General features: G+C 51.5%; 1 protein-coding gene across 1 annotated transcript; it reads right to left on the bottom strand.

Annotated features, from left to right (window-relative positions):
• Positions 1–8794: 8794 nt before the first annotated feature.
• LOC129533458 (TBC1 domain family member 3G-like) lies at positions 8795–19774 on the bottom strand. The gene is made up of 14 exons (XM_055386693.2): positions 19640–19774; positions 18140–18212; positions 17892–17977; positions 16565–16604; positions 16002–16082; positions 15451–15558; positions 15011–15120; positions 13709–13757; positions 13045–13165; positions 12237–12331; positions 11787–11852; positions 11224–11323; positions 10701–10853; positions 8795–9719 (listed from the first exon to the last, which is right to left on the bottom strand). Exons 2-14 carry the CDS (start codon positions 18209–18211, stop codon positions 9295–9297), a joined length of 1506 nt encoding a protein of 501 aa, XP_055242668.2. The 5' UTR covers position 18212; positions 19640–19774; the 3' UTR covers positions 8795–9294.
• Between the last annotated feature and the right edge of the window lie 1264 nt (positions 19775–21038).

The following is a 21038-nucleotide window of genomic DNA, read 5'->3' as shown; positions in this document are numbered from 1 at the left end:
TGTTGGGAAAATTTTTTCATACTAACACATTGGAATATCAGTTATCAGTTGGATAAAAGTTTTCTTCCATATATGAAGTTATAAAATGCCACTGCCCAGAGACAAAATCTTCTGAAGAGTTATTAAATGAATGGCTGACAACATCGAATAAAAATGCACAAAGAACATTGCCATAATAAACTTTTGATATCCAAAGGACTACATTTGAGGGGTTATATACCTAAAAGAAACCTCTTTCGGCCAATATTTACATCCCCCTTAAACTCACCTACTACTCTCTCTATATATATGCCCATTAAGATAGAATATCTTTTGAGAACCTGCCTCCAGAAATAAAGTCTTTAAAAAGTTTAGGCCAGGCACGTGGTTCACGCCTGTAATCCCAGCACTTTGGGAGGCCAAGGCAGGAGGATCTCTTGAGGCCAAGAGTTTGAGACCAGCCTGGTCAACACAGCAAGACCTCATCTCTGCAAAAAATAATAAAAAAAAATTTTTTAAGTTTAAAAATATAGCATTTCATTTAAAAAAGTGCCTAGAAAAGCAGAAGATTTTAAAACATATAAATGTCACTTGCATCACTAAATACCCCCTTAACCTTCGAACAGTCTCTACTCCAATAACACACATAACAAATAAACCCTAGGCCCTTACAGCAATTGGGTTAAGAAAAGTTAAATTTCAGAATTCATAAAGATAGGAGGCATTTCTCATTCTTATGGTAGAGACTACCTGCTCTCGTCTGTGTACATGCTTACAATAATAAAGGCCAACCTTTTATTAATGTTTGCTAATAAATATCCTTCTGATTTTCCATTCCAGCTAAGATTTGATAATATAATTTACTCTTCTGTGTTTTCATCACAAGGAGCACTGTTACAGATATCATTTCCTCTTAATTTATCCACAGGCTGTGTGAATAATTTAGAAAATTATTTTTGAAGGACTCTATCTAGGGAAGTCTTTTGGGTTTTAGAGTAGGGTTCTTTCTACTCTGGTTTTCTGCAGCTGTGGGGTCACTCTATCAGAATTTCATGGTTATATCCTTTGCGCAATCTGTAACATTGTTTAAGTTCAAAACTACATACATTATTTCATCAAAATTAAAAACTTTTGGGCATTAAAAGATCCTATCAAGACCATGAAAGACAATCCACAGATATTAATATATCTGTAACCCACAGAAATATTTGGGAGAAAATATTTGTAAATCATATATCTGATGTGAGAATAATATCCAGAATGTATAAAGAACTACAGAACTACAACTCAACAACAAAAAAGCACACATCTCAATTCAAAAATGGGCAAAGGATGGAATAGACATTTCTCCAAAAAAGACATACAAATGACCAATAGCACATTAAAAAATGCTCATTAGCACTAGCCATTAGGAAACTAAAAATCAAAATGACAATACTATGTCACACCCATTAGGATGGTTATTAATTGAAAGAAAACAGAAAATAACAAGTATTGGGTAGATACGGAGAAAATGGAAGGAGCACTTGTGCATTGCTGGTGGAAATATAAAACGGTACAGAAGCCGTGGAAACCAGTTTAGCTGTTCCTTAAAAGCTTAAATATAGAATTACCATATGACCCAGCAATTCCATTCCTAGGTTTATATCCAAAAGAAGTGAAAGCAGGACTCAGACAGATATTTGTACACCAATGTTCACAGCAACATTATTCACAATAGCCAAAAGGTGGAAACAACCCAAATATGTCCCATCAACAGATGGATGTACAAACAAGATGTAGTATATACAAATTATTCAGTCAAAAAAGAAATTAAATTCTGCTATGTACTACAACATGGATAAACCTTGAAAACATTATCCTGAGTGAAATAAGAAAGGTCAAATATTGTATGATTCTATTTACATGAAGTGTCTAGAATAGGCAAATTCATAAAAACAAAGTAGAATAGAGGTTACCAAAAGGGATAGAGAGTTTCTGTTTGGGATGATGAACAAGTTCTGGAAATGGATAGTGGTGATGGTTATACAATATTGTGAATGTACTTCATGACACTAATTGTACACTTTTTAAAATAGTTCAAATGGTAAATGGTATGTTATATATATATCCACAATAAAAATAAAATAAATTGGCAAAGCCAGGAGAAGGTGGGGGAGAGCTATGTACATACCTGAGTTTGTGAAGATCAGACAAAAATTCACATGAACTATTCTGAAAGTCTTTTACAATAATCCTAGTAAGACATAGTTGAAAATATAATACTGATCATGACTAAGCCATAATCCTATTACAGTCGAAATCATAATTTAGTACAATTTTTTGCTTTCTCAAAGATATGAGAAAAGCTGCATACATGTATTTATATACCAGAAAAATATACCTTTTAGTAAGGGTTTTACAGCAATGCAAATGTCAAAGTAGCACTGGCATAAACTGAGGCAAATAGTTTTTTAACTAGTAGGAGATAACTGTGAAGGACTTAGTAAATGTGAAAACTTTGAAAAGCTGAAAAATCCACCTGTAGTATTTTGACTTCACTGACATAGGGAAATGCACAAACATCTACTACATTCCAGATTGAGGGACTCAGGATACTAAGATAAACAGAAAAAGTCTACCCTTTCAAAAGTTTAGCTTATCTCTGCCAGGATCACAAGAGGCACTAGTGAAGAACAGACATTTTGGGGGCATTTTCAAATTCTCAAACTGACACAAATACATGAGATGCGCAAAAGTCTTCTAAATTACAGTGTAACCTACAATTGTCTATCTTCTAATAAATTCTTCTAACACATAGAGAACTTCTGTGTAGTGCAGTCCTCTGAGACCTGTAATTATAAACTTCAGTCACATTGCTATAAAATTCCAAGTTGGGAGTTTGAAATATGAGCCACATGTTACTTAACGTTCAGAAGACGTATAAATGAGAGCAAAAGGTTATGGCTTAACAGAAAACTAAATAAGAAATAACTATTGATTTTTAAATAGCAACACATCACAATCATACAGACACACCAATGACTGTAACCATATGGTTCTCTCAATCATCAAGCATATGCTAAATTTGTGCTTAAAACAGTCCAATGTGACTTTAAAAAAAGGTTACTCTTCAAGCAGCTTTCAATCTAGTTGGGAGAGTAAATTAATACACATAAAACATGTGTTATTTATGTACATAAATATGTAAAAATACTCAAATACAAAGGATCCAAATGTAAGAATTCAAAGGAGATAAGTAAGTTCAGGAAAGCTCCAAAGAAGGTAAGATTTAGGCAATGTCCAGAAGGATAGACAGAATTGAATGGAAATGAACCCTTCATAATCTAACTTCATCTTGCCTTTCCAACACGTTGTACAATAAAAAATTATTAGAATAGATAAAAGCAGTCTATGGCCATACCAACCTGAACATGCCGCTCTCATCTGATCTCAGAATAAACACAAATTAGAAAAGAAGCTGAGTGCAGTGGTTCACGCCTGTAATCCCAACACTTTGGGAGGTTGCAGCGGGTGGATCTCTTGAGCTCAGGAGTTCAAGACCAGCCTGGGCAACATAGCAAAACCCCGTCTCTACGAAAAAACACAAAAATTAGCAGGGCATAGTGGTGCACACCTGTAGTCCCAGCTGCTAGGGAAGCTGAAATAGGAGGATGGCTTGACCCTGGGGAGTTGAGGCTGCAGTGAGCAGTAAATGTGCCACTGCACTCCAGCCTGGGTGGCATAAAAAAGTCATTCCAGATAAGAGAAATCACAGAAATATGAAATAAGAAGAGCATACTAATTAGCCCACTTAATGCTTGTTGTAGAGAAGTGGTGAAATATTTTACATAGGAATACACATGTCAAATTATATAAATTACATGGGAGAAAAAAAGCTCCAAAAATTGCATGGAATTTTGACATGACTTTCCAATGTACCCTATTCATACCCACTACTCATTTGCTATTTGAAAGAAATGTCTCAGAACCAGTCAAACCAAGGCTCACCTTCAAAACCAGGTGGGCACCCAAATTATAACAAGAATTAGAAATTTGTGCTTGTCCTTGCATATAAGGCTGTGTTTCATTTTTCCTTCATATTTACTACTGATTGCTTCATGAATTCAGATAATTTCAGAGCCAGGAGGCATTATTTATAACCCAAATTTTAAATGTTTATATCCCTGAAACATTTGAATATTTGCATAAATGTCATGAGACAAACAAAATTTACTCTGTAGAAAGCACAATTTACCAGATTACTGCTGCCAGTTGTATTCTGTCAGCTTCCTCCTTTAAGAAGAAAGCACAGCACTAGGTAGTCCCATTTATTACATCAACATTTTAATAAGGCCAGGCACTGTAGCACACACCTGTAATCCCAGCACTTTGAGAGGTCAAGGCCAGAAGATTGCCTGAGTTCAGGAGTTCAAGACCAGCCTGGGAAACAACAGTGAGATTCCCGTCACTACAACGAAATAAAAAAATTAGCCAGGTGTGGTCCGCACATCTGGAGTCCCAGATACTTGGGAGGCTGAGATGGAAGGATTGCATGAGCGCAGGAAGTAGAGGCTACAGTGAGCCATGATCGCACAACTGCACTCCAGCTAGGGTGACAGAGGGAGATCCTGTCTCAAAAAAAAAAAAAGAAAAAAAAAGAAAGGTCTTTATCTGTCCCTTGGACTATTTGCCTCCTACTCCTCCAATTCGTTCTTTATATTTCCAATAGAATAATCTTTGAAATGCACCTCTAGTCATTTTACTCAGGTGCTCTTCTTCAGTGGAAGGTACATATGCCCTATGGTTTGAAGTCAGTCGTTTCAGCATAGCAAGCCCTAGTAGTTTCTATGATTTGGTCCCTGTCTGAACACTGTGTACCCTTGCAAATGTTGCTTTCTAGATCTTGAAATGTTCTGCTTCTCCACAGGTTCCCCCTCTTATCTCTCCTATTACTTATGTAAACTGCACAAATCTTACTATATAGCTTGACTGAATTTTTAGGGATGCATCCAAGGAATTATCCTGCAAAATTAAGATACAGAACATTTCCAGCACCCCAGTAGGCTCTCTCCTGTTCTCTCCCAGTCAATACCGACCCTCAGAGGTCACCACTATTCTGTCACCATAAATTAGTTTTGCCTATTTTGGAACCTCATATATACAGTAATGCAGTATTTACTTTTTTCGTGTGTATGTGTGCATGGTGAACTCATTTTTAAGACCAAATTTTATGCATCTTCTCTGTGAAGCAAAACCCTGTCTGTTCCACACAGACTTAGAGTGGCAGAGGAGTACCTTAACCTATCAAAGGCTATTTTGAGCAAAAGCCACTTTGTGTCATTGAAGCTGTAGAACTGAGCCACAAGAGGGAACTGTTAAAGTCCCAGGGTCAAGGACCAGGTACCTACGTTATCCCCACAGAACAGAAGCACAGCCTGAGTCTCTTCTTTGGCTGAGCCAAGGGCGTGCTGGAGAGGCCTGAGAGAAGGAGCGGCCCTTGTGACCAGTGCCCTTTTGGTTCACAAGGAACGTCTCCTCTTGTTTAAGTGACTTGGCTGAGCTTGCTACTTCTGCTTTGAGAGCCCAATATCAGGATCAAGACTTCAATTATCCCCAATTTACAGATGATGAAACCATATTGGGCAGGAAAGAAAGTCACCCCAGGAGAGCGAGTTGGACCTGGGCACTGGCTAAGGACAAAGGGGAATGATAATTTGGGATGTAGCTTGTTAAGGGGCCTCCCAAGTGTTCTTGTGATCCAGGTGTCGAGAGGATAGAGCAGAAAGGTTGCCAGGGAGACGAGGGTAGGGTGCACTGCGAGAGTGGGAGAAATTAAAGAGAACATGCAACAAAGCCTTGGGACAGCAGGAGGGGGATGGACCACCCAGTTTTGTGCTACAGGAGAAGAGAGCAAGAAAAGGAATCTGTGTTAAATCCCGACAGCCTGCAGGAGAAGCAAATGCCCTTCATTTTCTTCATCAGTGGAGAGACTGGCATCCCTGTAGCTTTGAGAAACCATGCTAGTGTGGATGCCAGCTCCCTCCAGCGGGCCTGACTGGGAGACCTTGGGCTGGGGTTCTGGTCTGGGTCTCCTAGGCCTGATGGGAGGAGAGTTCAGCCCAGCTTTCCTGTACTTCAGCTCGTATGCAGACGATGGCCATTGTTGAAATGAGAGGCTCAAAGGAAGCTGGAACCTGAACTTTTTTGTTGTCTCATGTGGACACCTGTGTTTAGTTTTGGGTTCTACCTCTTGCTGTCTGTGTGTTCTTAGGTGACTCGCTTAAACATTTCTGAGTCGCATTTTCTTCATTTATAAAATAAAAGACATAAATAACATTTATGTCAGATATTGTCCTGAGCATTAAATGGGAGAATAAACAAGCCTCTTCTGCATTCCCCTGGCTTCCAGTGGGTGGAGGCCAGAGAAGCTGCTAAACATCCTGCCAGGTGCAGGACAGCCCCCATCGCAAAGAATTGTCCGGCCCCTGATGTCAGTAATGCAGTATTGAGGAACCCTGGTGTGGGGAATAAACTCAGAAGCTTGGCAGATCTCAATTCAAACCCTGGTTGTACCGCCTCCAGCAGGCCTTGGTCAGGGAATAGTATCTAGCTAAAGTTCATTGACTTCATTTTGTTTTCATTGAATTTATGTTTTGCTGGCTTTCCATTTGTGAGAGTGATACAAATTTCCTTTAAACATGAAGTTGTAAATATAAACAGGTAGGCCATTCACAGGAATATCTAAATTATGTCACAGGAAAGGTGGCACTCTCATATGGCAATAATTACGAGAGGGGCCAGCAAATGACCTGTGTGACCTGGAGTGACCTGAGCACTGACTCCCAAACGCCCTCTGTAGAACGTCCTGCATCTCCCAGACCCTTTCCTGGGTCGTTCTGTGCCCTATCACCCCCTAGACCATCCAGACCTCAGGCCACCCATCTCTCCGTTACCAGAGCAGTCTCCGTTCCCGAACGTGCTGGTCACCAGCAACAGCAGCTGCTCCTCCTCCAGGCAGCTCAGCCTGTACTTGTTCATACAGAGAACGCGGACGGCACTGAGGTAGACATAAGCCTTCAGCTCCCAGTAGACACTCTGGGCTTCCTACCCTGCCCAGAAACTCTGGGCTTCCCCCCACACCTCCCCTCAGCCGGAGCTCCTGTGCGCATCTGTCTCTCCCAGTGCCCAGCACAGGCGTGGAATGGAAGGGGTGAATGGACCGATGTGAACACATCATCCTGGATTCTCCTTCCCTCTCAAGCCCTGCAGCTAACCCATCGGCAAGCCCTGGGGGCTCTGCCTCCAAAATCCTGCCTATCCCATGTGCAAACGCCTCTCACCATGTCCACTGCTATTTGCAGTTCTGTGTGTGTGGAAATACTTCCGCAAATTTGGAATGAACAGGTCACAGCTGTGCCTGGAGGGAATGGCCAGGGAAATGTGCCCTCGCCTTGCTGTTCTATCCAGGCCCACACAGCTGAGGATGGGGGACCTGTCACCACTCTTCTGGCAGTTCCGGACTCCTGGGAACCAGCAGGTGAGGACCCAAGAGTGTTTTCAGTGACCCGGCTGACCTGGTCATCCGTCAGTCCCACCTTGGCCTAGGCCTCTATGCAGCACAGATCACAGCTCATTCCATCCTGGCATTACACTGGCCTGTGCCCTGTCCTCAGGGTCACATCCGTCTCCCAGAAGCCGTGCAACCCTGGAAAACCCAGGTCTAACAGTCAGGTTCCTCCTCTGTGCATTAACAATGGCGTTGACGCCTGCTTTGCGGGACGCTGGGAGGGGAGAGGGAGGTGTATGCTGGAGAGCTCCCCAGGGGCAAGGCCTGGTTCTGCGTCACTCACTGTCAGATCCTGAGAGCCTGGGGCTGGCCCAGCACGTGGCCACCGTTCCCTAAGAGTTGGATTTCATCCCTCAGTGCTGAAGGCAGGGGATAGAGCTTAGACAGACCCCCTGCATCCTGTCTTCTTTATCTACAGCTTACTCATCCTTGCCCCTTTCACGTGCACCCGGCAGAGCAGGTGTTCACTGAGCTTGAGCAAAATTCAAGCTAGAGTAGCTGATGGATCTTGAGGCCTAGATTCACTGTCAAAGTGTTTCTCAAACAGTGCTCTCCAGAACACCAAGGAAAACTCATTTACTGTATAAGTTTGAAAATCCCTGCCCACCGGTCTACCTTTGTGTATGAGCAATCAGCTCTACCATTCAGCAAACATGGTCTACCATGTGTTTGCTGGACCATGTGGAGGAAGCTGAAGAGACATGAGCTGAAGGCAGAGGGTGAGTCCAAGGTGGGATCTTGGGACAGGTACGAGAAGTTAGGCAAAAATGGGATAATTCTAGCCTTTATAACCTTAGATAATAGTTCACATTATTATTTAGTTAATAGAATTGTACCCACATTAAATTTCTTAATTTTTTTTAAGAGATAAAGTCTCACTCTGTCACCCAGGCTGGAGTGCAGTGGTGCAATCATGGCTCACTGCTTCCTGGAACTCGTGGGCTCCAGCAATCCTCCTGCCTCAGCCTCCTGACTAGGTGGGACTATAGGCACACGCCACCATGCCTGGCTAATTTCTTTGACTTTTCTCTGGAGACCGGGTCCACCTAGGTTTCCCAGGCTGGTCTCAGACTTCTAGACTCAAGTGAACCTGAACCTCCTGCCTCGACCTCTCACATTGCTGGGATTACAGGTGTGAGCCACCACACCCGGCATAAATTTCTTACGTGCCATGGGACTGCAAAACATCATTATTAGGGGCAGCTGGATGGAAGGTATAGGAGGACACTATAGTGCCTTTTCAATATTTCTGTCTAAAATCTAAAATCATTTCAACAGGAAACATTTATTTCAAAACGTGAAGGTGGTTATCCTTCCATGTGTTTAAAGTACAAAGGCAGGCTCACGCTGTCGTCAGAATTCAGAACGATGGTCGTGGGGCTGGGGGTGTTGGGAGGGACTGGGCATGGTTGGCTTTGTGATCTGGGGTCTGGTGTGTTCCATCTCTGAATGTCTCTCGAGCTGCACTCTTTCTTAATACATTCTCATAAGTTTAACAAAAAATAAAACGAGGAGGCGAAGCTTGCTTGGGTTGTTAAGCCTAGGGAAATTATCCAGCCATGAGCCCTGGCCCAGATGCTTCTAGAAGCCTGGGGGAACTGAGAACTTTCCAAGTGGAGGCCGCAGAGGCAAGGCCCTGAGGTGGGAGCACACTGCTGTTTGTCCCTAGCTCTGAAGGGGGTGCCCTGGTCGGAATCAGTGCTGGGTGCACTGCAGGGCCAGGAAGTCCATGCCCACGTTGTGGCTCAGTGCAGTGAAAGCCGATCTCACCCGCTCCGCAGGTGTTCAGCCTGCCAGCAGGTGGCCGGCTGGTCCTCCTGGGATATGGCACGGACCCAGCAGCTCTGTCTGAAATCGTAACGGCGGAACCAAGGGTCCCCTACGTCCAGGTCCGTTGGGAGGCGGGGCATGGAGTTCCACTGCAGGAATCTCCAGGAACCCTGAGGTCCTCCCTGAGCCAGGGCCGGGCTGGGCACACCCTGAGTGCCCACAGGGTAGGTGTCTTCCCTGACAGCCCCACCAGGACAGGGTGTGGAAGAACCAGGTGCCCGTGGCGGGGAAGCTGACCAAATGGGCCACGGGAACCGGGCTGGTGGGCCTGGAGGGGCCTGCCTGTCCCCCTTGCAGAGGGTCTTCCTGCCACGTGAAGCCGGCACAGGCCTGGATGCCGACGACCTTTGCTCGGGTTTGGCTGAAAGGAAAACAGACGCGGTCAGCATCTCCAGTGAGCCCACGCAGGCCTTTCCGGGCTGGGCCCCACCTGCCTGCATCTCTGGAGTCCTCGGGGTCTCTGTGTGGCCCCCGTGGCCTGACACTGAGGACACGCCTGTAGTCTGCTGATCCCAGAGGGAGGGGTGCGTGCTGCCTGGCGTGGGGAAGCTGTCGTGGCATGGCGGGTGGCTCCCGGGACTGCCCCCAGGGTTCAGACTGGCTGGGGGCTTCCTGCCACACACCTTCGTCCCAGGGCTGTTGGGCCTGGGATACGGCCCCCAGTCGGAACTCAGGTGGGAGGGGCCTTGGATGTCACCCAGCCCCTTGCCACCTCACGTGGGGACCTGTCTCCGCAGTGGGTGATTGGGCCCGGATGTGGGTCACCCTCTGCCCTCCTGGGCTGCCCAGTCCATGCCAGGACTGACCGTTCCCACTTCTGGCTGAACTCTTGGCTCTGGCTCTGGGCCCGGGGTCCCACCTGTGCCCTCTCCCTGAATGCTCTGTGGGTCAGGGACACCGATTCCCTTGTCTCCCTGGCTCAAGGCTTGTTGTCCTGGCAACCTTGGAGGAGCGTGCAGGAGTGAGGGGCCTCTGCTGCTCTCTGAGGCTGTGGGTGCTTGCAGGGAGGGGCGGGGTCTCCCACAAATGGGTCTGGGCTCGTCTAGTAACTTGGAGGGCCCTGCAAGGGGGAGAGGGAGACACCGCAGAAAGTGGGAGGGGGCTTGTTGGAGGGTCTTGCCCACATCCCCCTCCTGCGTGCACAGCATGTCCAGTATACACGCACTGAGCGCCTGCCCTGAGGACTGGTGGGCCTCCTGTACTTTCTTAGAGTCCAGGAGGAAGAGGAGGAAGAAAAGGTGAAGAAGAAGGCCCAGGTAGTAGGGTTGCGGGTCCCGGGCACTCCCCTACTATTGACTACCCCAGAGGGTGACATGGGAGGGGACATGGCACTGGAGCCCACCTGGGGGTGGCAGGTCCTCCTGCTTTCTTGTTAGTTTCTTCATAGAGGCCCTAAGATGCTTGAGCACAGTGTCATCATCCCTGGCCCAGGTATCAACGAACCGGTTCCAAAAACGTGCCCACGGGCCACACCCAGACGTCTTCGTGAGGCGCTCTAGGGACAGGGTGGATATCAGGCCAGGGGAGTTACCTGGGAATGGTCACAGCTCATACCCCGTGGCCACTTCAGTCTCCCACTGGGTGGTGCCGGATCCTTTTGTGGCCACCCCAGGCGTCCAGATATACACAGGAGACTGTGGCTGGGGGGCGATCTGGACAGGGAAGTGCTCACCACACTCTCGACTTTCATCTGGGTCATGTGGGGGATGGGCTCGGTATCACAGTGTCCTGCCCAGCCCACCTGGCCAGACCTCCCTCTGGGCCAGAACAGAGGATCATGAGGACAGTGTGAGGAAGCTGCCCTCGGGCCAGTCGGGCTCTGACCCCAGGGCTCCCCAGGCCCTGCTGGGCACACGTAGACTTACTCTGCTGAACCTTAAAGGCGATTCTTGTTAGCGGCATCAACGCCTGTTCGCCTTCTACCAGATACACGTCCCACAGGCGCAGGGTGAGCCCGAGAGAGATCTGTGGGGACAACAGGTGTGAAAGAACCTGGTCCTTCCAGGCTGGGGCTGGTGGCTCGAGCTGCGCACACTGGGGCTTCAGTCTCCAGAGTCAGTGACCTTCCCCATGAGGGTCGCCTGAGCCCTCCAGGACGCTGGGTCAGACAAGGTCTTGAAGCTCCTCATGGGGGGCACTCATTTGAGTGGGGATGTGGCTCCTGGAGAGAGGGGCTTGCCCAGGGCTTGAGGCTTCCCTGAGCCCTCTCAAGTCGGGTCCTGGCCCAGTCTGCCCATGAGGCTGGGCCTGAGCCCCAGCCATTGCCCTGGGATGACCCCTCTTGGGCAGAGGGTTTTGCTTGTGTGTCCTTTGGGGACCCGCCTGAGCCTCCTGTGGGCTGGGAGTGAGCCAGACCCCTGGGCTGGGGAAGCAGGGCACTGCAGGGCAAGGAGGGTCCCTGAGCCAGGGTCTCCCTATGCCTCCTTACCCCGTCAATCAATATCCGGATGAGGCAGCCTAAGGACGAACACTGCCCACATAGATCTTTCTTGTCCTGATGGAAGCAACAGAGGTGCTCAGGCCACTGGGCTGCCCTAAAAACCTCCCTCTTCCAGGGCCTCTGAAGACCCTTCCCCTAGTGCAGAACACTGGGTGGTGTCCAGAGCTCCCCACAACACTGTCACCTTCCCACACTCCCGGTGGACACACTGTCCTTTGCCCTGCTCTGCGGGAGCTGGGCCCCCATCCCTGTGCCTCTGTCTCCTCCAGGGCAGGAAAGGAAACCAACTCCCAGCCCATGGAGAACCTGACGTCCCAGGTCAGGCCCTGGCTGGGACTCAGCCAGTCACCAGCCCCACGAGGGGCTCCAGCCCCCCTGCTCCTACAGCCCCACGGGAGGCAGGGCCTCTGGGAAGAGCTGAGGGGACCATAAACTCACCTGATGCCACATGGTGTTGGGTTGTGACGTGGCTACCACATGCTCCTGTTGGTCTTGGAGCCCCTGGACGGTCCCGCCATTTGGGCTGTGAAATCCTGAGAAGCCCCCAGCCCATCGTGAAATCAGAGCCTTCCCCCAAGATGTGGAGCCATCAGCTGCAAGAGCTGGGCAGCTGGAGAGGCCCCCAAACCCCAAGGCCTCCCACCCTCCCATCTGGTGACCCCAACATGCGGCCTTTACCCTGGGGAGGTGGGGCGGGAACATTCCCTGGAGCCTGGCTGGAGGTTCCCCTGGAGGCCTCCTGGGCCAGGGTGCAAAAAGGGCAAGCCTGGCTTTCAGGCCATGACAGGGCGGCCGGAACTGGGTGGGTGCTGGGCTTCCTGGTCATCTCCTGGTAGAGGGGTCGGGCCAGGGAACAGGGGATGGGGAGATGCTGCCACCTGGGCTTGGTCGGCCCATTCGTGGGCACTGATGGCAGCAGGAGCCCGGGCAGCTGTAGGGCAGGAGGACTCTCAGGGAGGGGAGAGTCAGCTGCACAGAATCAGAGCCGGAGGGCGTGGCTCCAGGACACAGAGGGTGGCCACGGGGAGGATGAGATGCCCTCTGCTGATGGGGATGAGAGGCGTCTGATTTGGGCTTTGGGGGTCAGCAGTGGACTCCTGTGGGACCCTCAGCAGAGACATCCTAAAGTCTCCCAACAAGCTGGCGACACAAGGAGGGTGCCTTGGCTGAAAGCTGTGATCACCTGGCCGGGGTGGCCATCCCCAGGTCTGGCTGCAGGAGGTCCCTGGGGCAGCTGTTCACTTACCCTGCAGGGAGTGCCTCTCACTGGCCAGCAGCTGCACCAGTGCCCAGAATGCATCCTCCTCAGGAAGATAAAGGAGGAACAAGGCGGCGATGTGGCTCAGGTCCCTGCAGTAGCCCACCTCCTGCGAGAGCCAGAGTCACCATGGAAGGACATCAGCTGGGAGGGCTGAGGTCACCTGGGAGGACTCATGTCATTGGAGAGGGCAGAGGTGACTGGAGAGGCTTCCTCTGAAGGAGAGGCTTCCTCTGAAAAAGAGGCTTCCTCAGGATGCACATTCATTTCATGACAAGAGCCAAGTCCATCAGGCACTTTAGCACCTTGTCCAAAATGTCTGCTGATAGCACCATCCTGTGTGCGATGCTGCCAAGCTCCTGGGCTTTGGGGCAGCCCCAGGATGAGGGCGTCATTTCTTGTTCTGAGAAGTGGTGGTCAGGCCCATGTGACACCAGGAGTCCAGGCCCTGACTCCTTTGTGTATCAGCTTGACCCCTTGAGACCACCCCCTTCCTTGGAGGTTTATGCCAGTGGTGAGCTGACATCCTACCTCCTATATCCTGGTGGGTCACAAATACTAACTTTAAAAGAAGCAACGACACCCCCACCAGACACCCACTCCTGTGAATATGGAAATATGGCCCGGGAACCTCACTGCCGGGAATACTCACCGGGTTATATGCCTCATACGCCACGAGGATGTGGAGTAGTTCCCGCTGCCTAGGAAACAGAGAAAGGGGGCTTTGGTTTGTTTTGTGCAGATGTTGTTAATTTCACTTTGTCTACAAAGCCTAACAGCAAATCCCATTTCAGGTTCAGATGATTCACCAGATAAGCAGTGAGCTCTTCAGGGCCTGAGACTCTTGAAGAAATGTTTCAGTAAAATCCACATCTGTGACATGCAAATAGCCCAGTTGTACAGTGACTTGCCTGATCCTTTTCACTCTGAATGATTTTTTTTTTTTTTTTCAGTTTGCACATACGCCAGTTCAGTCTGTGGGTGTACAGTTCCTCCACGGTTCCAAACCAGTATGCAGAGTCTCCCGGCCACCGCTCCAGCCCCTCCTGGGGCGACTCCTTCATCCTCCAAGTCTCCAGGGTGGCCCCTATGCACCCAGCCTCTCCCCGATCCGTCAGCCCCTGGCCACCCAGACTGCTTCTCAGTCCCTGTGGTTTGGCCTTTTCCAGAATGTCCTAGGAATGGGAATCCTACTGTGGTAGCTTATTGGGTCTGGCTTCTGTCCCTCAGCAAAATGCATCTAGGATCCACCCACGTTCGTGCGGGCATCACTGGCTCGTTCCCTTTTCTCACTGGGTCTTCCGTTTGAAGGGAGGACCAGCCTTGCTCTCCCCATTCCCGTGTTGAAGGCCGTCCCCGAAGGCTCCGTGTGTGAGTGACGAGGAGTCAAGCAGTGAACCTGGCATGCAGGTTTCATGTGGATGTCAGTTTCCAAATCAGTGGGTTCAATATCTGTGACACTTTGGGGATGTGTGGTTCAAGTCCATCGAGCTTTGTGAGCCACTGCCCAACCGGCTGCCAACGTGGCTGTGCCATGTCATGTTCCCAGCAGACCTGGATGAGAGTTTCCAGGACCCCTAATTCTCCCAGCATTTGGTGCTGTCACTGTTGCCTGGGGGGGCTCATGGGCCCTCTATCCTGCCACCCTCCCATGGGTCCTACCATGGGTCCCCATGGGTCAGGGAGAGCACCTTTCACCATTGTGCATGATTTTGTTTGCTGCCTTCCATCTCCTCAGGATCCTCCTGGGTTCTGGCCCCACATGTTCCAGTCCGGCCCAGGGCTTGGAACTAGGGAGGTGCTCGGTTCATGGTGCCGGCTGCTCCCTGGGCCAGGAGAGCTCTTGGCAGCTGTGTCATCCCTCCTGGGTGACCCTGGCTTCTGCTCCGGGGAAGCCCCCATCCCTCTCATTCACCCCATCTCTGCTGGGACCCTGTGGCTCCCGTAGGCTTACTTGGTTCCGTATCGATCCCTGAAGAATATATGCCTCCTTAATGTCCCGCTTATATCCAGGTCCATCTGCTGGATGCGTTCAGATGACCTCTTGCCCTTCTCCTTCATGATCTGTAGGGCAGGGCCAAGAGGAGGAAGCAGTCTCAGAACAGATGGAAGACTCCCTGCCCCCAGTGGCAGTCAGCCCACAGTCAGCACTTCGGGAAGGAAGGACAGAAGGAAGGTTTCCTTCTGCAGAAAGCTGCATTTTGGCTTGTTACTGAAGCCAGGGAGGGTCACCAGAGCTGAGTTTGTCTGTGGTGACTGTGTCACCATCTGTGCCCAGGGTGTTCATCTGATCTTCACCCCCAGCTCCCCAGGGTGGTCTTGACGTTCCCTCCAGCTGGAGACCTGGGCCCCTGACACGGCCTGTCCTGTTTGTTGTGCTCTGGCTGAGCGTACCTGGTATCTTCCGGGGTTTTTCAACTTGATTTCCTCAATGTTCAGGAGGACTGACCACATCGGGCCCCGGATGTTCATGGGAATTCCCTGGTACGCTCGATCTATGAGCTGTGGGCAGAAAACAATCTGGTGTCACAGGCCACGGGGTGACCCCAGTGAGGACCAGAGCCCGGGGATTCTGGAAATTGTCGGTTTTGGCCCCATGATTCCTCAGCAGAGGTGAGATCAAGCTGGGACAGGGTCTCCCTTCCCAGGACTGAAAGAGTGGATGGACACTCAGAGTCGAAACTCTGATCTGAACCTTTTCCTTCCTTCAGGTCACCAGGGCATCCCTAGCCTTGAGCTCCGGGTAGTCCCAGCCCTAGATTCAGATTCCCTCCCAGCAAGGTGACGCTTGCATGAATAGGCAGGAAATCTGGCGACCAGGCCTGCAGTCCTCTGGGCGAGGACAGTGTGCCACCCACCCTCTGAGAGGCTGACAGTGCCAGGCCACAGCCATGGGTGCCTGTCCCCTGTCTCTGCAGAGAGTGCTTCCTCCCTCCACACATTACCTTCCTGCTGTTTTTGTAGGTGTCCCATTCTCCCAGCATTTTCACCCACTTGCTCTTTCGGCTGATCTCCCGCCGAATTTGCTGTCAAATGAGGCATGTTGGAGTTAGCGGAGCTGCCAGGCTTCCCAGAGCCGCCCGCGGATGCTGGGTCTTGGGCTCTGGAGCCCTGGTGGGAGCCAGCTGGAAGGAGCCAGGGAAGGGCAGACCTCAAGGGCTGAGAGCCTTTGAGCAAATGAGCACCAGTGGGCTGGCTTTGGGACCCCGGGATGTACCATCCTCAGGCCACAGACACACCAGTCTTAGGTCCCAGCCTCTAGGTGGGGTCCTGACACAAGCGCGCAGCCACCCCCAAGCCAGGACTGTGGTTCTCCTTTTGGAATTTTATCAAACTGCCAAAGTTAACAGCAACCTGGGGTCAGGTCCAGCAGGGACTGCTGCCCCTCCCAGTGACAGCGCGTCGCCCTCACCCGCCACCGCTCAGGCCAGCTGCTTCCTCTGCCTCACTGACCACCCGCCCAGTCCCTACGTCCCTGGACCAGCCCCTCCATGCATCAGGCTCTTACCTTCGCCTCCCGCGCAGTCAGAGGAGGCAGCTCCGTCTCACTGTAAGGCAACCCAGGCAGAGCTGAGGAACTGCACGGGGCCTGGAGCGGCCCCAGCCTGGGTGCTGACCCCCAGAAAGGACTGGCTCTGTCCCTTTCCAGCTCAGGGCTCAGCCCAGGAGAAGGCACAGGGAAGGGAGGACAAGGGCCTTCCTGTGGGGCTGACTCCCAGGAGGGGCAGGACCTGGGAGAAGAAGGAGTGTAGGGACAGCCTGGCCGGGGTTACTGGGGCCCCTGGCGTGGGGGGCGGTCAGGCTGCCCAATGGGGCTGCCCGTCCTGGACTCGAGGTGGTGCTTTCTGCTGGAGCTGAGCAAGGTTAGCCCTGAGATGGGATGGGGGCCGCCCAGGGTGGGCGACCGGGCCCTGACAGGAGTCCCTCCGGGAGTGACCACATCACCCCGCCAGGGTCAAGGGAGCCTGCCCTGAGACCCGCCCAGTGTACTCTGGGTGCACCAGGGGCCCATCCCACTTGACACCCCCAAGGCCCTTGCAGGTTCTGACCTCCCAGCATGCACCTGCCTCTCCCTGCACCCGAGCCACACACCCTGCGTTTCAGAAGTGGCACGGCTCATCAGCTCCCTCCCACCCTACCTCCCCAGGGATCCTCTGTCTCTCCATCCTGTGATCCCTGAGGGATGGGCTCCTGGCTGGGCTCCTCTTACCCGGCCCCAGATCCCTTCCCAGCACCAGACCCAGAGTCTTTAGCCGCAAGCCCTGCTGCCTCCCTGGCCTCACCGTGAGATGCCCAGAACGGGGCCCTGCCCATCTTCTCCCCCATTCTCCTAGGGCTACAGCCCCCATTGTCACCATGCCTTTTCCCCTCACGGGACAGTGAGGGCTGTAGCTCTAGGGGAATGGGGGAGAACAGGGGCAGGTGGGCCCTCAGAGACCTGCTGGACAACAGCCCTGAGGCTGGGTCAGGCGTCCCCTCACCCTGTGGCCATAACCCTTGGATCTCACCGGGGTTGTCTCCAAGTAGACAGGGCCAGACCCTCAGGCTGCCCTGCTCCTCTTGTGCTCACTTGCCGACAGAACTGCTGAGCGCCCAGGGGCCTGACCTAGCCCAGTCTCCATTCCCACCGGCTCCCTAGATGGGCCCCACACCTCTGGCCTAACAACAACCTCGGGCTGGACCTGCAGGGGAGTCAGGGAGGAGTTCTGTCCCTGGAAAGGAGGTTGACCCGACCTGGTGAGACATGTCCTGCATCAGAAAGGCCTTTCTAAAAGCAAACCCATCCCTGAGCTGAGACAGGTGCTTTAGGGGTGAGGGGAGTGCAGAGGACTCACTGTACGATCCCCAAATGATCGACGTTGTTGTTGTAGCTTCGAAAAGGCTTAGGCCCCTTGTCCTCTGGCAGCCCAGCTCGGTGTCCCTGTAGCCCAGAGGGAGCCTTGGTGAGGGGTCCAAGGTAAAGGGTGCAAGGGCCTGGGGGCATTGGCCACCCGTCCCTGCCCTGTGCTCCTAGGGAGCCCAGGACCCTTTGACCAGGGCACACTGGAAGAGGCCTCCCTCCAAGAAGCAGACCGACTTGTACCTTTTCGTATTTCATAATGATGTCCTCTCGCTCTTGTGCCCACCAACTACCCGCGACCTCTACCACGTCCATCCTGTGAGACAAAATTGTCTAAAGGTTACACTGTACGCGGCGGCTTCGGAGAACACCTGAACCGCTCTCGCCGGGCTCCCGGATGCTGGCTGGCTGCGTAACCCCCATTCCACCGCCGCCCCCAGGTAAAAAGGGGCCAGACCCAGTGGCCCACAGCTGCTCGAGTCTCTGGAGTCTCAAGTCCCAAGCAGGGGTGGGCATCTTCCCAAGGACTTGAGTACAGTGGGACCTACACAGAGAATCCTGTTGTCCCCCAATGCCATGAAATGGGGACACACCGGCCCCAGCAGGTTGAATGGTTTCCACCTGCCAAGGGTGAAGGGCCCATGATGGGCCCTTCCAGGGATGTGGAGGCAGACTGGGGTCAGCGACTAGAGGTCTCTGTACAATCGGCCTCCTGGGATGCTCAGGGCCTCAGAGATGCCCAGTTTCCTACAGGGAACAAGATCTCTCCTGACTGCTTGGTTCTACTCCGCTCATCACTTTGGCTACCGTGGCTCTTCAGTCTGAACAGTGAAGCCACTTTAGGAATAACACCTGTTGAGCAGGAGGGTGTTCGGTTTGGGGGATGAGAAAGATCTATTGTACGCATGGAAACCACGTCTTTCGCGGAGGGACTGTGGAGTCCACCATTCTGAGCCGTCCCAACAAGAGGAGGCTTCATTTTCCTGGGTCACTGAGGAAGAACAGTGGGTCCTTGGTCCTGGAGAACACCTGGATGGACCGTCACTCCTGGGAACACTCGAGGCAAAAGGAGGGTGAGGCCTCAAAAGGACCACACAGAGCAAGAAATACCTGGGGAGAACCCTAGTGCCCGGACCCCTTTGAACAGAAGGGAAGATAGTCTCCCCTCAGCCAGCCCTCCAGGGCTCCTTCATTTTCCACAGCTGCCCAAGGGCAGCAGGCTCCCCCGGACAAGGGACCATGTGTGTTCAGTGGGGCCCACAGCGACCATCGGGACCCAGCTTAGGGCACAGAGGTGTTCTGAGGACCGTAGTGGATCTATACCAGTGGATCTATACCAGTGGCTCTGCCAGGACCAGGCTCTGCCCCATCGGGATCGGAAACCTGGGCAGATTTGGCATCTAGGGCAGGGAGGTCACAGGGTTCAGGCCTGAATTCCAGCACAGCACACGGCAGGGCTGAGAGCAAAACTCAGGGTCATGTCCAGATTCCCAGGCCGGTTACTGCCTCTCTGACCCCAGACGTCTCATCTGTCGAATGGGGACATTTGGGAACAGCACCCACTCTACAAAGCCACCATGGAGACGAAAGAGCCAATCGTCTACACGGGCAGTGTAGAACGGGCACCTGGTGAGTGCTCAGGGATGACCCTCCTCGGTAGCTGCCCCACAGAGGCCAACACCGCCCACACCGTACCCACTGTCCCCAAGTCCGCCTGGAGGGAAGAGAGCAGGTCACGCTCACCTGATTCTGATGAATCAGCTGGCCTGGGTCATGTCTCTCAGGGAGAAAACCTTTGAGTCCACAGAGCTGCTCACAGATACCACTGCCTGTGTGTAACTGCTGTAGAACACTGAGGCAGGCCAGAGAGCGGATAGGTGCTAAGCACCAGTGACATTCTGAGGTCATGGCACACATCACAATGGGGCCTTGCCCGGGTCAGCAGCGCCCAGAGTCAGGGTCCTCCGCTGCCTGAGGCGTCAACATGCCTGCCTGCAATGTGTTTGTGCACGTGCGTGCACATGTGTATGTGGGTAAACACATCTGTGCACGTGTGTGTTGCTTCTCTGGCCAGGCCCGGCTGCCCCACTCATGTGTGCACCCAGTTCCTCATCACTGTCACCCCCGAGGCCCAGGGCCAGCATCACAGCATCCATGGCTGCTCCCTAACCTCAGCCCTCCCTGCCCAGGGTGGTCCTGGGATACACATAGGGGTGGAGGGAAGTGACTGCTGCTGTTGGATCTCAGAATACAAAAGCTAATACTATTACCTAATGGTCTTTTTAGTGTCTCTAATGGTATCGCTTTTTCATTTCTGATATTTTAACTGGGTATTTCTCTCCATGACCCTTGGATACTCTAGCTAGAGGATCCTGTGAGGAAAGTGCCGGGCACACAGTAGGGGCTCACTCTTCTAGACATGTTATCTAAAACCTGGTTCATCTGTCCTTCCACACAGGGCCTAGGGGATGCCAAATTCCAGGGTCCAGAAAGAGCTTGGGATAAAATGAAACTTCAAGGGGACGGCTTTGACCTGGGCTGAGTCTGCCTGTGCCGAGTCTGCCTGTGCCATCCAACTGGAGTCTCAAGTCCTGAGGCAGGATGTCCAGATGCCCCAGTGCAGGGTCCTCCTGATCAACACCTGCTCCCCTGTACTCATTAGCAACCTCACCCACCCTACTCTCAAAGCACACTTGGCTCTCATATCCAGGAGCTCTGCATCTGTAGATTCAGCAACAGCAGATGGAAAATATTCAGAAAATAAATTGGACGGTTATGTTTCTATTGAACATGTGCAGACTTTGTTCTTGTCATTATTCCCTAAAGAATACAGTATCACGACCATTTATGTAGCATCTGCATTGTATTACACATCCTGAATAATGTAGAGATGGTCTAATGTCTACGGGAGGATGTGCATAGCTGATGTGTAAATACTAGGCCATGTTATGTCAGAGACTTGAGGATCCATGGATTTTGGCATCCCCGGGGACCCTAGAACTAATCCATGGATACCAAGGGATGACTGTATAAACTCACTCAGGAAGGCTTCTCATTGGAGGAAGGGCCCAGTTCAGGACACACAGGGACATCTCCCTGGACTACTGTCCATTCATCCATCCATTCATCCATTGTCTCCCCC

Source organism: Gorilla gorilla, chromosome 4 (assembly GCF_029281585.2).
Source record: "Gorilla gorilla gorilla isolate KB3781 chromosome 4, NHGRI_mGorGor1-v2.1_pri, whole genome shotgun sequence".
Taxonomy (NCBI): Eukaryota; Metazoa; Chordata; class Mammalia; order Primates; family Hominidae; genus Gorilla; species Gorilla gorilla.
Note: the sequence above shows the minus strand (reverse complement) of the source record. Positions and strands in the feature narration are given on the sequence as shown.

What these genes read in the sequence shown, in the direction of transcription:
- LOC129533458 (XM_055386693.2), bottom strand. Translation starts at nt 18,211, where the DNA reads ATGGACGTGGTAGAGGTCGCGGGTAGTTGGTGGGCACAAGAGCGAGAG. An exon ending in TCATTATGAAATACGAAAAG is followed by an intron (nt 17,978 to 18,139) that starts GTACAAGTCGGT and finishes TCTGGGCTACAG; the next exon opens with GGACACCGAGCTGGGCTGCC. An exon ending in CGTATGAGGCATATAACCCG is followed by an intron (nt 13,166 to 13,708) that starts GTGAGTATTCCC and finishes TGGCTCTCGCAG; the next exon opens with GAGGTGGGCTACTGCAGGGA.